Below are 16,899 nucleotides of genomic sequence, written 5' to 3' on the forward strand. Positions count from 1 at the left end.
TGCGGGGTGACAATAAAACCCTGGCAGATGTATTGTTAACCCCCTCTTCCCCCCCACTTCCCCCTTTTGCCCCTCCCTCTCCCCCCTTTCCACCAAGGACAGGCGATTGGGAGGAAAAGAAGAACAGAGAGAAGAGAGTTGGAAAAAATTAAAGATGTTTTACTAATGCTACTAATAAGAATAGAGAAAATAATACAAAATATACAAAACCAATCTTGAAAGTCTCAGCAACTGCAGAGCTGGCACCCAAAGTCCTGGATTAGACTCCACAGCCAACCAGAGCTGGATTCAGTCTCTCACTAGGCCTCAGTTTGCAGGGACGACTAGCAAGGTCCTCTCCTAATGTCGGCCATAAGAACAAGAGAAAAAAGGGACGAGATCCTCGTGATCTCCCATTTTATATGAAGTATTCACGTGAATGGAATGTTATACACAGTTGGTCAGTTGTTTCTCGTCGCCCCTCTCGCGAGATGTCCATCCATGCTTATCAATAAGTTTGCATTCCATTGCTAGGTTTTACCAAAACATCTGTCTGGTTCTCCAGGAAAATGCAGTTAATACGAAGGCTTTAGCTGACAGGCAAAATTCACTGAAAGAGAAACTTGTTTTTAACAAAACCAGGACAGCTACATTCAATTTATTACTCAAGTCTGATTTGTTCTGTCTCTTTCTGCACAGGAGCTCACCAGCTTCTTCAGAAGGATAATAAATCATTATGTGATTTCCTTCTCTCTCATCTTCCCCTCTCACTCATCTTTTTTGCCCCAGTAGTGTTGCTGAAGTCTTTCACCTGTTGAACCAACCTTTCCAGAGGTGTCAGTGCTCACATCCCAACTTTCCTCATTCTCTTCTCCCGTGTTCTTGCCTTGCTGTTCCACTTCACTACTTACTCTCTGCTGTTGCTTTGAAGTGGAAACTCTTGATATTTTCCGTGTTGTGGGGAGTGTGAAGGGCTCTGCATTTCTCTCCAAAAGCATTCACCTTCTTCACACTTGAGTCAAGTGAACAGACATATTTGTAGCTATCTGGAGTTACGTGGTCATTGGTTCCATTCAGTAGAACTTCTGCCATTCAAAGGGTGATACTTATGCTTTGTTGAAACCTCTTGGTTGAAGCCTGTTCACATCCAAATCTCAGAACCTTTATTATTCATTCTTTTTGACAATCCCAGCTATGGTTAGCAAATGTCCTTTTCTTTCATTTCCTGTCACATCTCCAGTCTCTCTTGGTTCTTATCCTTTCTTCATGTTTTCACAACAGCATAGAACAGAATCATAGAATCATTTCAGTTGGAAGAGACCCTCAGGATTATCGAGCCCAACCATAACCCAACTCTAGCACTAAACCGTGTCCCCAAGAACCTCGTCTAAACACAATTGGATGGTCATTCAGTCTTCGTAGATGTCTGTGGATTTTTCAGGGTTAGGTTTTCAGTCTCTTAACCTCCCCCTATCTACACTTCTTTAATACAGTCCCATTAGTAAGCAAATCTGATTCCCATATATGTTGATGACTCAGAACTTAACAGTACCAACATGATCTCCTACAGTCCGAATTAAAAAATCCCCTTATCTCGCTGACAACTTGTAGAGGATAAATCATTACCCCAGACTCAATGTGGGAAGTGGAGTTGTTGATCTTTCTGAACTCCTTCCCACTTGAAAGAATAATCCTCTGTTGACTTCTGTGTAGCACTGAGACATCATCCTTATTCTGCATTTTATTTAGGGCTGTAACTTCAGCACCTTTAGGCCTCTATGTCATCTTATCTATGTTATATTTAATCTTGGTGGTGATTCCTTTTGTGTAGTATTTCTAAGATACTATATACTTACATGGGCGAATTTTTATCCAGGCATTCTTCACAGAATCCCAGAACGTCAGGGATTGGAAGGGACCTCGAAAGCTCATCCAGTGCAATCCCCCCATGGAGCAGGAACACCCAGATGAGGTTACACAGGAAGGTGTCCAGGCGGGTTGGAATGTCTGCAGAGAAGGAGACTCCACAACCCCCCTGGGCAGCCTGGGCCAGGCTCTGGCACCCTCACTGAGAAGAAGTTTCTTCTCAAATTTAAGTGGAACCTTTTATGTTCCAGTTTGAACGCATGGCCCCTTGTCCTGTCATTGGTTGTCACCGAGAAGAGCCTGGCTCCATCCTCCTGACACTCACCCTTTATATATCTGTAAACATTTCTGAGGTCACCCCTCAGTGTCCTCTTGTCCAGCTCCAGAGCCCCAGCTCCCTCAGCCTTTCCTCACACGGGAGATGCTCCACTCCCTTCAGCATCTTTGTTGCCCTGCGCTGGACTCTCTCCAGCAGTTCTCTGTCCATTTATCACTTCACAATTATTTCTATTACTGATTTTTTTCCTTTTTCATTGCTATTAACAAACGCAGTCCTGTTCTCCTGATGGATATTCAAAAAAGCAACTGCAAAAATAATTCCCTTTGTGTTTGGGAGGAGGGTGCACACGTGAGTATGTACAGAGCAAGGAGCAGTTATTTCTTCAGCAAGGTCACAGTCCGTGTACTCTTCCCGTTCAGATGCTGCTGGTGTTCCTGCCATTGTGCCTGCAAGGAAGCTGCTGTGGTTCCTCTCCTGAGGGACTTACACTCTGTGGGGATGAGTAAAGGCTACCTTAGAAATGAAATTCAGAAGAACATTAGTAAATGTTCACTGTAGGCTTTTTACTTTCTTTATATGCACAATCCCATCACTTACAGGGAAAAATGACACTTAATTTTTCTGCTGCTGTGACTCTGGTGCTCTCATCCATGTCACTGTTTCATTGTTGGAGGGGAAGGATTAAAGCCTCTCTGCTAGGCAACCTCTACTTGACAACTGCAAATAAAATTGTGAAAAAGAAGATCAGAGGGTTTGATTCAGAAAAGGAATCACATCCTAGATTGGTGGTAAAACAGACTCTTTGAAACTTCCATTAGATGCTTTAAAGTGTCAGGATGGCTGTAAAATGCCTCATTGAAGAGGAATTGCTGTTCTTCCATCCAATTTTTCCTGATCCATAAGCCCATATCCGATGTTTATACTGCTAACTTAACACAGACTGAGATCTATAGTGGCTATTTAATGGAGTAGACTATATTTTTCTTGTCATTGAAGTTCTCCACATTAGTGGCCTTTATTGATCGAAACATCATCTACTGTGCTCATGTCTTCAGATTGCAGACCACACCAGTATGTGATTTGAAAGGTAAACTGGTAGGATTCGTGCCTCCTTGGCACAGCACAGTACCTGAACAGACATTACTAATATATAGAACATCTCTACTGCTCGTAACTCCTTTGTTCTTTTCATGTATGTTAAACACAAAGTTTCTATAGAGGTGAAGTATGTTCTGTTTGGATTTCCTTTCAAAGTGCATAAATGAGTTTTCACGAGCACGTGTGTGATTAAAACAGGCTGTACAAATAATTTGGTGGTAGATTTTGTAGGAATAACAGATAACAGCGTTCACACTTAGCAGAAGAAAACAAGGCTAACTGCATTTTTTTTGATCTTTTCCCAGCAAAAAGCCAGAGATAATAGAGCTGCTTTGCGCATCAATAAAGTACAGATGTCAAATGACTCCATGAAAAGGCAGCAGCAACAGGATAGCATTGATCCTAGCTCACGCATCGACTCCGATCTCTTTAAAGATCCATTAAAACAGAGGGAATCGGAACATGAGCAGGAATGGAAATTCAGACAGGTGTGTTGCGTTTAGAGTGTTTTGTTATTTTTCTTCCAGCTTCTCATTGCTTTGTTGGAATCTGTTGTAATAAAATCAATTTTAATCTTTTCTTTGTAGAAGAGCATGAAGTCAGCCATTCTGCGTAGGAAGAAAATAGGTGCTATCAGAAGAGATGTTGCTTATAAACGTTAGAAAACTTTATTTTAAAACTCTTAAATCCTGCCTATTATGGAAATAAGTTGTTCTTTCTCTATATGGCTGGCTAGTGCGGTAGTTTGGTTTTTTATGTACCCTATATAGCAGTGCCCTTGTCCTGCAGACTGCTGCTTCAAACTGGGCTGGTTGTCCCTGGGAGCCCATTTCCCTCCCATCAGTAACCTTGCATCTGCGGGCTGAGGCTGGAAAGCAGCGCTGCTCTTTAGGCAGCCTGGGAAATGCTTCTTCCCAGGCAGTCAAGGTGCGTGTCAAGGTAATTGAACGTTACAAACAGCTAGGCCCTCTGCTCCCATTGCCTTTAAATTTGCAATTTACAATTATTTATAATTGATCTTCGATGTTTCCTAAGGTTTTAATTATAGATTTAGTCATCGGAAAGATTTTTGCATACGCTGGACTTACAAGTGTCACCTTTTTCCTCATAATTTCAAACAGCAAATGCGGCAAAAAAGTAAGCAGCAAGCCAAAATAGAAGCCACGCAGAAGCTTGAACAAGTGAAAAATGAGCAGCAGCAGCAACAGCAGCAGCAACAGCAGCAGCAGCAACAGTTTGGCTCACAACAGCTTCTGAATCAGTCTGGCTCAGATACACCGAGCAGCGGGATCCAGAGCCCCTTAACGCCCCAGGCTGGCAATGGCAGTATGTCTCCTGCACAACAGACATTCCATAAGGATCTCTTCACAAAGCAGCAGCTACCTGCCGCGCCTACATCAGCATCCTCGGATGACGTGTTCCTAAAACCACAAGCCCCACCTCCTACCCCGACCCGAATCCCAGTACACGATTCACTGGCTCAGTCTCAGACTCCTCAGACATCATCACAGCAGATGTTTTCTCCAGGTTCCACGAACACAAGGCCTCCTTCTCCGATGGATCCGTACGCTAAAATGGTGGGAACGCCTAGACCAGCACCCATTAACCAAAACTTTGCTAGAAGGAGTTCCATCGCGCCGTTAGATCCCTGTGCACCGCAGTCGTCCGTCTCTAGGCCCGCTCAGGTCACCGAAGCATCAGCGAGCAGGCCATCGCCCGTCAGGGACTCGTGTTCTTCCTCTCCAGGTAGCAGCGATCCCTATGCAAAGCCCCCAGACACCCCCAGGCCCGTGATGGCACCGGAGCAGTTCTCCAAACCCTTGGGGGTCCCAAGGTTGCCTATAGCTATGGAGCAGTCGGGGAAGGTTCCTGGGAGCAGCGACCTGTTCACTAAGCCGGCACCTAGGACGGAGACGTTTCCAAGGCAGAGAGTAACTCCTGCCGACGCGTACGCGCGGCCACCGCTGGCTCCTACTCCCACTCCTGTCGACGGCAGCCCCGGGCCTTTCAAAACCCCGATGCGCCCACCTCAGTCCCCGCAGGATCCTTACGCCTCCATGCCATCCACACCAAGGCGCGTGGCTGTCGATCCCTATGAGAGGCCCCCTTTGACCCCCAGGCCGGTGGATAACTTCTCCCATAATCAGCCTAACGATCCGTACAGCCAGCCTCCCCTCACCCCCCACCCTGCCATAAAGGAGCCTTTTGCCCACCCGCCCCGGATAGTGCGACAGCAGAGCGATTCTTTCACCCAGTCTGGACCCATTTCGAGGCCAGCTTCTCAGGACCCTTATGCACAGCCTCCCGGGACTCCTCGCCCGGTTGCTGATCCTTACGCCCAACCTCCAGGAACCCCTCGGCCCACCACGGTTGATCCATACATGCAGCAGCCACCAACACCGAGACCTGCTCAGCCAGCGGATTTATTTGCTCAGTCCCCAGCAAATCAAAGACATTCTGATCCGTACGCCCAACCTCCTGGAACACCCAGGCCAGTTCTTAATGATCCTTATGCTCAGCAACCAGCAACTCCAAGGCCAGGGATTCCAGAGAGTTTTAACAGGCCTGCAATGACAAGACCAGGACTAATGCCAAGTAGAGATCCTTTCCTACAGGCACCACAGAGCAGGTTGCAGGGCACTTTTGTCAGGCCGTCAGACCCGTGTTCTCAGACTCCCAGACCCCCAGGACCCGCAGTTTCGGATTCATTCAGCCATGGCCCTAGTGCTCCAGCTCGTGACCCGTATGATCAACCACCCATGACTCCAAGACCTCAGCCAGAATCCTTTGGAACTGCTCAGCTGGCCCATGACGCTGCTGAGCAGCCACGGCCGGGATCGGAGGGCAGCTTCAATGCGTCTGCAAGTTCTCCAATGAGTTCTCAAGGACAACAATTTCCCAAAGTTTCACAAGTTCCTGGCCCGGCACCCACTGCAGGAGTTACGGATACGCAGAACACCATGAATATGTCTCAAGCAGATACTGAGAAGTTAAGGCAGGTGAGAATAATGTTTAATTCCGATGGTATAAAAATTTCGTAAGTAGAAGAATTTCTCCGATTCTTGTTAATATTTGAAGTTCCTTGCCATTAAACATAGCTATATAACATGGAATTATCTTCATTCACTTAGTATTTTAATTTGGTCCTCCTGAGTAGAACCACAAAATGTAGACTATAGAAACATCAGTACTTTTAAGGAGTTTGGAGGAGAAGATTTGAAAAGGAAGCAAAGACCTTCTTTGAAGCCATTGAAGATATAGATGGTTGGTCTGTCATAGCTCTTTTATTTACAGTGTGAGAAAAAAACACCTTGAAAGGACAATTTTATGTTATAATAGATGAGATATAGAACTGATTGTCAGTGACTTGTTCACTGACTGAATATGGGAGTAGAGGCAAAGATCTCAGACTAGACATCTCATTTCTTCAGTTGGCTGATGTGTTGAGGTGAATCTTACTATTGGTCATTGTTTTTCTGGAGGCGCGTTCACTCCAGGCTTTTGCCAGGGAGGTTTGGCAAACAGCTCTTCCTGAGACACAGAATTACATTCAGCTTGTGGAAAACTGCTCAGTCTTTTGTTTGGAAGCAGCGATGGGAAGTGGATATATTGGGAAAAATTGATAAGAGTCAATTGATAAGTCAGGGTAAATTCTGCAGCTTTCATGTAATTCTCATGCTGAATTTTATTCAGTGGGCCTCTAGTCACATTTCTGCCTCAGAATGCACTTTCTTCATGTGATAAAAGGGCCTGCATTATTGGAATAGAAAAAGGAAAAGAGTTGCTTATATGTTAATTGGTAAAATGGGTTTACACTGTACACTTTCACAAGAGGTCTGGAGATGAAGTTGCGTTACCAGCATCTTGCACCATTTGATCCTTCTTCTAATTGATGAGTTGATTACCATAGGTTCTTTCCTCCAAAAGGCTTAACCTAGCGGAGCGTAACACTTCAAAATACGTCAACTGCAGTGTCAAGCACCATGATTTTTTTTCTTTTTAAAACAGCGCCAGAAATTACGCGAAATTATTCTACAGCAACAGCAGCAGAAGAAGAACGCGGTTCGTCAGGAAAAAGCCTTGCAGGAGGCAGCAGCTCCTGCTCATGCAGCTCCTCTTCAGCACTGGCAGCAAGACAACTTAAATCAAATTTTTAACCGCCCTCCTCCTCCGTACCCTGGGAATATTCGGTCCTCTGTTGTCCCTCCGGGCGGACCAAGGTTCGCCGTGTACCCAAAAGACCAACGTGGACCATTTCCCGCTGATGGGCAGTTCAACAGGCCCCAATTTCCAGGTGATATGAACACCATGGGGATGAGACCTCATGGCCTTAGGTGAGCTCTTTCTTCTCCTAAACCCAGAATATTACAAGGTAGTTCTACATTTACAGAAATTATAATATTCTTGGTTTCATTTATAATGAATATGTTATCAAACATCAACTTCTGCCTGTGCCATTTTTACTGTGAATGCTGTGGTGTAAAATGAATGCCAATATTGACGTACAGTGCATCTCAGGATTAATCTTTTTGAGTATTTTGGTTTTATTTCAGTAGCTTGTAAATCCACACAATATTATTTTTTTACACTGAGTTGCATTAACATGTAGTTTATTTATGAAGATAGTTCTTAATGTCAGTGTTTTCTATCCGTTATTATTATTACTGGAATTGAAAACAGGTTGTTTATTAAACATAATTAAAGCCATTATTTTATTGTAGTCATAAAGCTCATTTAAATGTAGGTGTAATTATTCAAAATATTTATGTAAATATCTTAATGAATGCATCATGTAAAGCGTTTTGGTGAATAGCTATTTAGTCAGATATGCCAGCCTAGGCAGTCCCGAGACCAAAAAAAACCCAAAGATGATTTAGTCTTTCATATTTGATTTCAGATACGGGTTTCCAGGAGGTGGCCATGGTCCACCGTCAGGCCAAGAACGTTTCCTGGGTCCTCAGCAGCCGATGCAGCGCCCGGGAGTTCCCCCGCAGCTCCGAAGATCTCTGTCTATTGACATGCCTCGGCCAGTGAGCAACCCGCAAATGAACAACGCGTCCGGGATCTCGCAACATTTTCCTCCGCAGGGAATTCCAGTTCAGCAGCACAACATCTTGGGTCAGGCGTTTATCGAGTTGCGGCACAGAGCTCCTGACGGGAGGCCGAGGCTGCCTTTTAATCCTTCCGCTCCAAACGTGATGGATGCAGCAGCGCAACACCAGCGACACGCGGGGTTCATACCCAGGCAGGAGTTCCCGGGCCCCAGACAGGCAGAACCACTGAGACATAATTCGCAAGCTCTACCTAACCAGTTGCAGATGTCGACGAGTTTGGAGCACATGTCGCAATCCCAGCAGGATCAAATCAATCCTGACAACCCACCTGCACTTGTAATACGTTCTCTAAGTCACCCACCAGTTGCTGATGCGTTCCCAGGACCACCTTTGTCTACGACTGCACCAAGTGATGAATCTGCAAATTTGCAGATTCCCAACCAGCCAAGTGATGGTCTAGAAGAAAAGCTGGATCCTGATGATCCTGCTGTAAAGGATTTGGATGTGAAAGACCTTGAGGGGGTGGAAGTCAAGGATTTAGATGACGAGGATCTGGAAAATTTGAATCTAGACACAGAGGATGGAAAAGGAGATGAACTGGACACTTTAGATAATTTGGAAACTAATGATCCTCACCTTGATGATCTTCTAAGATCTGGGGAATTCGATATAATTGCATACACAGACCCAGACCTTGATGTGGGGGATAAGAAAGGAATGTTTAATGAAGAACTAGATCTTAGTGTCCCCATTGATGACAAACTAGATATCCAGGGCAAGACAGAAGAACCAAAACAGAAAGAACAAAGTGATAAAACTGTTTCCCCTTCTGAGACCCAGTCTCCACAGAAGAAATCTGCTGCAAAAAATGAAATTAAAACAGAAGTACTTTCCCCAAACACTCAGGAGGAAAAGAAGAATGAAAATGAAAAAAGTGAGGGAAATGCTGAATCCACAAGTGCTCAACAGGCTGCTGAAGTGGAGCTAAAGGATGGAGAAAAGGCTCCTGCGCAGCCTGCTAACCCAGAATTCCCTGACAAAACTACTGCTGTTCCTAGTCAAGAAGTAACGGTGCCCAGTCCAGATGCTCAGGGATCTGCTCCACTGCCTGTCCAAGGAGCAGTAAGTTCCTGCAGTATTTCTGGGTCCACACCAGTCCTCTCCAGTTTGCTGGCTAATGAAAGCTCCGATAACGCCGAAGCGACGACTCTGGGATCTCCATCTCAGTCTTTGCCAACACCGCAAATAAACCACGCACCAGGTATTCCACAAACACTCATGACACCTGGCGGACAGATCTTGGAGAACACTTTAAATTCCAATTTGGCCATGGTTCCACGGATAAACCATAATTTTTCTCAAGGGTCACCCAATGCAGGATTTATTCAGGGTCAGACAGCTAATCATAACTTTGGGACGGGACAGACGTCTAATCAAACTGTGGCTGTAACAAATCGTCCCGGTCCTAGTGGCATATCTGGGCCCCAACAGATGATGCTCCCTCAACCATTAGCTCAGCAACAAAATCGAGAGCGACCGCTTCTGCTGGAGGAACAGCCGCTTCTTCTGCAGGACCTTTTGGATCAGGAGCGACAGGAGCAGCAGCAGCAGCGACAGATGCAAGCCATGATTCGCCAACGCTCGGAGCCCTTTTTCCCCAATATTGGTATGTGGCTGATCTACTGGTGTGCGTGTGTCCCAGTTAGTTGTATAAAAACACAACAATAAATAGTTAAATAATCCACAGCACTGAAAGATACAGGTAGATGCTTGGAGCTTGAGGGTGGCATAACAAAAACCAGCTTGTCTAGTCATACATTGGGAGTCTGGAAATGGAGCATGTTGGTGAAATGTTGAACCCTTGTGGCAAGGCTGCTGTGGGTTTTACCAGGATCAGGGGAACTGTGTTACTGTTAATTTTTCTGACATCAATTCTATCACATATTCTCTTTATATTTTGATTTCTCATATGTGTTGTGGACTAAATGCACCCTTTGTAAACGAAATTAGATGATCAAGTGCATTAGCTGACCTTTTGATGTTTGATCTACCAATTTTCTGTTTATGGTTGGTTTATTACATTTTTTTCAGTGTTAGTTTGTCTTAAGGAAAGGGATTAGTAAATGCTGTGTTACTAACTCACAATCCAGGCATGACCCAGAAATCTCACCAATAATACCACATACTCAAAGAGTTTGAGATAATATCCAGCTTAATGTAACATAGCAGTTTGAGCATTCAGATCAAGACCATCACTATTTGTTATTAATGAAAAAGGAAATTTTTAGAAATGTGCTGTTTGTGACTTCACGGGCCATCAAGGCTGTTGGTTCAAAATAGAAATGTAACCTGCCCCTAAATCAGAGTTGATCATTTGTGGTGTGGCCAGGACATGCTGTAGCCACCCCAGGGGGTGCAGTGCCCTCCAGAGATCCCTCCCGACCTCAGCCGTTCCGTAATCCCATTTATCCTGGGAGAGACGGCGAGAAAGAGGCCAAGTTCTCCATGTTAATGGTCTTTTCAGGTGCTGTATGTGGCTTCTGCCTGTAGTGCTACCGGTAATTACAGAGCCACTAAACAGGTTTTCTTTGTACATTAGTGGTGCTGTGTCAGTTTTGCCAACTGAACTCACAGAAACAACTCATCTTCCTGATTCTTAAACCTGTAAATAGAATTTATTAACATATTGGGTCATAGGCCAAGTTTGGTTTAGAGCCCTTCTCAGACTGACCTGCTTTTTTCTTTGCATGTCATGGCTAAGAACAGTTGCTGCTGGACTAACTTTCCTTTGGGGATATAGGAAACTGCATATTAACCATGAATTTTGAAGTGGAGAAGACAAGTAGTGTGAAATAGTAATGCGGTGATGTTGTTTTACCGATGATTGATGCATGGACTAGATCTAAATAAGTCAGTTCCAGTTAACAACATGTGATGTTCAGCCATGTAATACACTTTTACTGTTTTTCTTTTATAGACTTTGATGCAATTACTGATCCCATAATGAAAGCAAAAATGGTGGCTCTTAAGGGGATCAACAAAGTCATGGCGCAGAGTAACATGGGGATGCCACCGATGGTTATGAACAGGTAGGCAACGCTTGACACCGTTCGTTAGGGCTACAAAATGTAAAAGGAAATGACAGAGCTAAGGGAAACTGCACTGGAAATGGAAAATCGCAAAGTGGGAAAAGATGTTTTTGTCGTAGTTCGTAGGCCATGCTAATACAAAATGACCTCCGAAGAATAAAACCAATGTGGCTGTGGAAACTATATATTTTTTTAATAAAACTAATGAGACTTGTGTTCCAGTTGTAATGTCATCAATCAGAAGAGTCAACGTGGCTTCACTGCTGATGCTTTTCTTGTTTTTCCACTTATCTCCTGTGCATTGTGTTTGAAAACTCTTGGTGGCGTTGTAACCATTAACCTCACGTTGCAGCGTATCATTTAATGTGAACTACAATTAAGATTTAGCCCAAGTAATGGAAGTTTCATCCTTTCTTAAATCTGTTCTGAGGACAAAAGGAGCTATGAACAGTGCAGGCTTCACCATGATATCTAAATCTGTTAAATCTCTCATTTATTATTTTGTATCATTATATATAAAATTCAGATCTATTTTGGTGGGGGTTTTTTTGTTTGTCTTCACTGTTGTAGCACAGTACGCCATATTTAATCTCTTTGCCAAGTGTAAAATGCAATAGTTTCAACCAACGGCAAAATGTTGTAGCATCAAATGAGAATTAGTATTCTCCAGATGTTGAAAAAGTTTGGTACAGAAGTTCAGGCAAATGTCTGTAAAATATCTGGACGCTTTGTTTATGCTCAGTGAAACACAAAGTTGTCTCTCCCCTAAAATACCCACCAGTTTTTCAAATGATATTTTCACTTTCTGTTTATGTATCCATAGGTTTCCCTTTATGGGTCAGCCAGTGCCAGGGGCTCAGACCAGCGATGGCCAAAATCACATGCAGCAGGCCATTACCCAGGTAATACAACTTGATAGAGGGGGTTACAACAGAATTGCTTCATAAAGATAACTAATGGGGGGTTAAATTGAATCATGATTTAATTTCCTTGTCTGCATGCTTTCCTGAAATTTCTAGGATGGAAGTTTGACACCTCAGATGTCGAGGCCTAACCCTCCAAATTTTGGTCCTGGTTTTGTCAGTAAGTACAGATTGAATAATTTATTTCATGTTATGTTTCATTCTGTAGTTTTGTTGTTTTTTTTAAATAAAATGACCATAAATAGCTCATGTCTCAAAAAAAAAATCCCTTTAAAATTGTGTTATTTCATCATTATGGTACCAATTAAGAAAGTGGAACATAGTAAAAGATACTAACATTTTTTCGAGAAAGCTATCCCAAAAAAAACACCATGAGGAAAGATAGAAACAGAATAAACAGGAAATTAACATTAGTTGGTTTGTATGAGTATAGTAATCTATTGACTGACAGACTTACCGGGCATTAGTTAAGCAAGACTGGCCAAGAAACACAATTTTTGATAGTAGAAATACATAGTATTTTGCATTCCTTATTTCTGCTTGCCCTAGATCAATTATAAGTCCTAGTCTTTATGGTGAGAAGGAGATTTATTATCAGAAATTAAAACTGAGCCTATGTTGGCAGAGGAGGACCATGTGTAAAAAAGTGTTTCTTTCACTGCAAAAACTTCACTTGATATTTATAAATAAAGTACAGAAGACCTTTGCCTTTTCCAGTATCTAAAATAGCAGTGCTAAATATGCCATGAGAAGCTTTCGTAGTGTTTTCTGTATTAATTATTGGTGAAATTAGCTGTGGCACTCAGCGGTGGCTTCGCTCTGATTGGGGAGGGATGATGGTTCACCACACTTGAGAAAATCTGTTCCTCATTTCAACAGTAGTTACTCTTACCTGGAACTTGTTAATATTTCAGTACTTTCATTTGCACTTCCACGTTGCTCCCATCTGCAGTTGTTCTCCATTATTTCCACTCAATTGTCCCTTCAGGTGATTAGTTTTGCAGAGTTTATTGTTGAAAGAATGGGCGCCCCTCGAGACTGCAGCTGGCTCTCAATTGATTTTGTTGAGCTGCTGGAGTCGATGGCTGTTCCTACCATAGTGGCTGTTAAAGTAGATGGTGGTGGGGACAGGAGCACGTGGTTATATTGAAATCACACTATTGTGTAGGTATCTTTATTAAACAAGCTATCTTTACAAGGAAAATCCACGCTGTATTCCTGGCAACCCAGCTCGCTGCCACGATGCGATCATGACACAAGATACGGTCACCAAACCTTCTCTCTTGACTTCTGGGCGTATTGCGGATCAAATGTTACCAGACAGGATTGTTTTGCCTTGAGAAAAACATCTGAGAGCTCCTAGCAGATGAGCATTGCTCATTTTTAAAGAGTAATGGCCCAGTTACAACCTAAATGAGAGAACGTTTGTTTGCGGGGAGCAAAAGGCACCGGTGCGGAAGACTGAGAGAAGGTTATTTTTACAAAGGCAGCAATATCTTTCTTTCATTTCATGAATATTTGATGGATGTTGGAGATTTTTTTTCTGTGAGGTACTAATAAAAATAGATTTTTATGTATAAAACTCTTCTGCAGACACTAGAATTAATAAGGCCGTGTTTCCTGTAAATTTGCGTCCTTACTCCCTAATCTATTTGGCTCTACCTGGGCACTTCCAGAGTCTTGCCACGTCCTGTCTTCCATGGCAGGGCAGGGACCACCAGGTTCTGTAGCTGCTTCCAAAGCCAGCAAGCGCACATTGACTGCTTAGACAGTGAGCTGGTGTCTCTTGAAAGTAAGGGACTAAGTTGAAACTGCTTTCTCTCAATAAAGGCAGTAATTTGGATCTCCGCTTTACTCACATCACTCCAAGAGCTTAGTATGTCTTGAGGGCTCAACTCCTCTGTCTAATTTGGCTTAACCTACTCAACAGTTTCATAAAACAAGGGGAGAACCTGATAAACTTTGTCCCTAAAAAGTAGGGTTGAGAACTCACCCCCAGGATGAGATCATATTTTATATCACTTCTCTTTAGATGATTCTCAACGAAAGCAATACGAGGAATGGCTGCAAGATACACAACAGCTTCTTCAAATGCAACAGAAGTACCTGGAGGAGCAAATCGGAGCACACAGAAAATCGAAAAAGGCACTCTCAGCAAAACAGCGAACAGCCAAGAAAGCTGGCCGCGAGTTCCCAGAAGAAGATGCAGAACAGCTTAAACATGTTACTGAGCAGCAAAGTATGGTCCAAAAACAGCTGGAACAGGTAATCATCTGGAATCAAAACCGATCACCTTAATACTAAGCTGTCATACTGGTATGACTCACTGCTTTAAATCTCCTAAAAGATGAGCTGAAATGCTTAAATACAGTGAAACTTGTTTAAAGGGAGCCACTCCCTGTCGTATTTTGTGTGTAACAGCATTACCCTGAATTGCTGGTGACATGAGTTGTAGAAGAATGTGCTACAGCAAGAGGCAGGACAAAAAGCTGTGCTTTGGGAAGAGGAGAGGTTGCTTAGCAAAACGATTTGCATCCAAGCTCCTGGCACCATGAAAAGCATAAATGAAAGATTCAGACTGCGAAGGAGGAAAATCTGGGAGTGTAGGGCTCTATGTTTCAGGCTTGAATGAACCTCATAGTTCGGGCGTTTTCAGGTGTCCTTATGTGATCAGAACCTCTTGGTTATACACCAGTTAAATGTTATTGTTCGAAAAACTCTTTTCATTACATCTTTAATGTTAGTGTAGTTTTATGATCTGTCTAGTTCCTAGACTCTGATCATCAGTGTGTTATCTGTTATCATATTATAGAATATTACAGGTCAAAGGGATATCTGGAGATTGTCTGGTCTCCTGATGAAAGCAGAATTAACCTCATGTACCTTATCAGTCAAGTTTTCTAAGTCTCCAAGGATAAACTTTCCAGGCTCTCTGGGCTCCAGTTCCAACGTGTAACCACTTTAACTGGGTTCTTTTGTTTTTTCTTTTTCTTTCTTTATATTCAATGGGAATTTCAGTTGCTTCATCATGTAACAGTGATTATACTAAGTGAGGTTAAAGTTAGACCTGTGATAGTTTTGATGAATCTATGGTTTGGCCAACAGTACTGAATGCTGTGTTCTTCAAGACATCATTTATAAATTATCTGGCGTGATGTTTCTTACAGTTTGGGTGGAAAATCTTTTCGTAGTCAGACATGCTGAACATGAAAATACTTTAGAATGATCCTTTATTATTATGAGGGGAAAAACTGGGAGCAGACGGCTTCAAATGAAGTCCTTAGTGATATCTGACCCTCAAGTTCTTGCTCCTGTGTTGCTTCAAGACTGGGTATGCACTGGGTAGAATATTAGTTGGCTTGTCTCCACTATGTGGAAAGGGGATAGAGCAGATAAATTCTGTCCACATCATTTCTTCCTCTGTCTTTTTTTTTATGAATCATAAGTAGAAAAAGTGCAAAAGAAATCACTTTAACCAGTCTTATACATACGTCAATCTAGCCTTACAGGGGAGTTACACTGAAGTAATAGCTGCTAATCGTGACATTGCTGGCAGATTCACTTAGTGCCCCAGAATTAAGGTTCTTTTATTTCTCATTTTTAAACTTAACTTTCATATACTGCTGGTAAATGCCATTCATTCCCCTCCAGCCACTGATTTAGACCAGTCGTCCACATGCTAAACAGCACTTTGTTACACACCTAGTGGGAGCTTAAATAGGGTTTTCTTGAAGTATATTTTTAAGGACCTTCTATTTGAAGCAATTCACTGCTCTTTCAAATCAGATCAAGTAATTCTTCTGTAATCAAGCTTCTCTTAGTTTTTGAAAAAGGCCAAGTCTTTATGTATGTATAGAAGAAGGGATCTAAGATCCCAGAGCTGATGTGCAGCATGGGTTTGGGTGGCAGGTGCTGAGCTGTGCGGACACAGCCGCGTTGTCCCTGCAGCTGGGACACTTCAACTAAGCTCTCCTCATAGTTCTCCCCAACACTGCTAACGTCACCAGGTCCATCTGCGCAGGGTGCCATTGGGTCCTCTCCGATCTCAGCTCATTCCAGGTACAGCCCCGTGGCTGATGGGCCCCTGCAGATGCTGGGAGGACATGGTGGTTCAGGCACCTCTTTGTCCAGGTGTGCGGAGCCAACAGGAGTTCATGCTCTGCACCACCGATAAGTCCCAGAGCGCTGGATTGGGCCGTGCAGATCCATCCTGTCGGTGGCTTTATGCAGTGGCCCTGATGGTGTCAGTGCCAAGCCAGAGCTTATAAATTATCTTGGACCTGAGATTACCACATAAATAGCCTTCTGGTCCTGTGTTCTGGAGTTTCTCCTGTAGTATCTCTGTTGTCCTGAGCTTTCTGACTTGTCCCTTGCCTCTGATAAATGAGAGTGCTATCAAACATTTTTAATTATGGCATGGACTTTTTCTATCATACAAACAGCAACGAGAAGTAGTGAAAGTCACAATCTAATGAACAGAAGTGAGAGGGAGATTTTCCATAACATGTGTTATTAACCAGTGGATTACGAAGCCTTTTATTTTTTCAGAGTGGTATAGCTGATACCTGTTGTGTTTCTGAAATACTCTTTCTTTTCTGGTTGACACTGTT

At 43.1% G+C, this 16,899-nt stretch overlaps 1 protein-coding gene across 13 annotated transcripts in view; it reads left to right on the forward strand.

Annotated features, from left to right (window-relative positions):
• The window catches only part of KMT2C (lysine methyltransferase 2C), a 202,338-nt gene that overhangs the window by 166,256 nt on the left and 19,183 nt on the right, over positions 1-16,899 (forward strand). For all 13 annotated transcript variants that reach the window (XM_080364339.1, XM_080364348.1, XM_080364344.1 and 10 more), the window contains 8 exons: positions 3,529-3,711; positions 4,345-6,222; positions 7,232-7,557; positions 8,121-9,943; positions 11,255-11,366; positions 12,190-12,268; positions 12,386-12,449; positions 14,322-14,554. In XM_080364339.1, the coding sequence (XP_080220465.1) occupies positions 3,529-3,711; positions 4,345-6,222; positions 7,232-7,557; positions 8,121-9,943; positions 11,255-11,366; positions 12,190-12,268; positions 12,386-12,449; positions 14,322-14,554 (4,698 nt within the window). The remainder of the gene's footprint in view (positions 1-3,528; positions 3,712-4,344; positions 6,223-7,231; positions 7,558-8,120; positions 9,944-11,254; positions 11,367-12,189; positions 12,269-12,385; positions 12,450-14,321; positions 14,555-16,899) is intronic.

This window comes from Nesoenas mayeri (genome assembly GCF_963082525.1).
Source record: "Nesoenas mayeri genome assembly, chromosome: 2".
NCBI lineage: Eukaryota > Metazoa > Chordata > Aves > Columbiformes > Columbidae > Nesoenas > Nesoenas mayeri.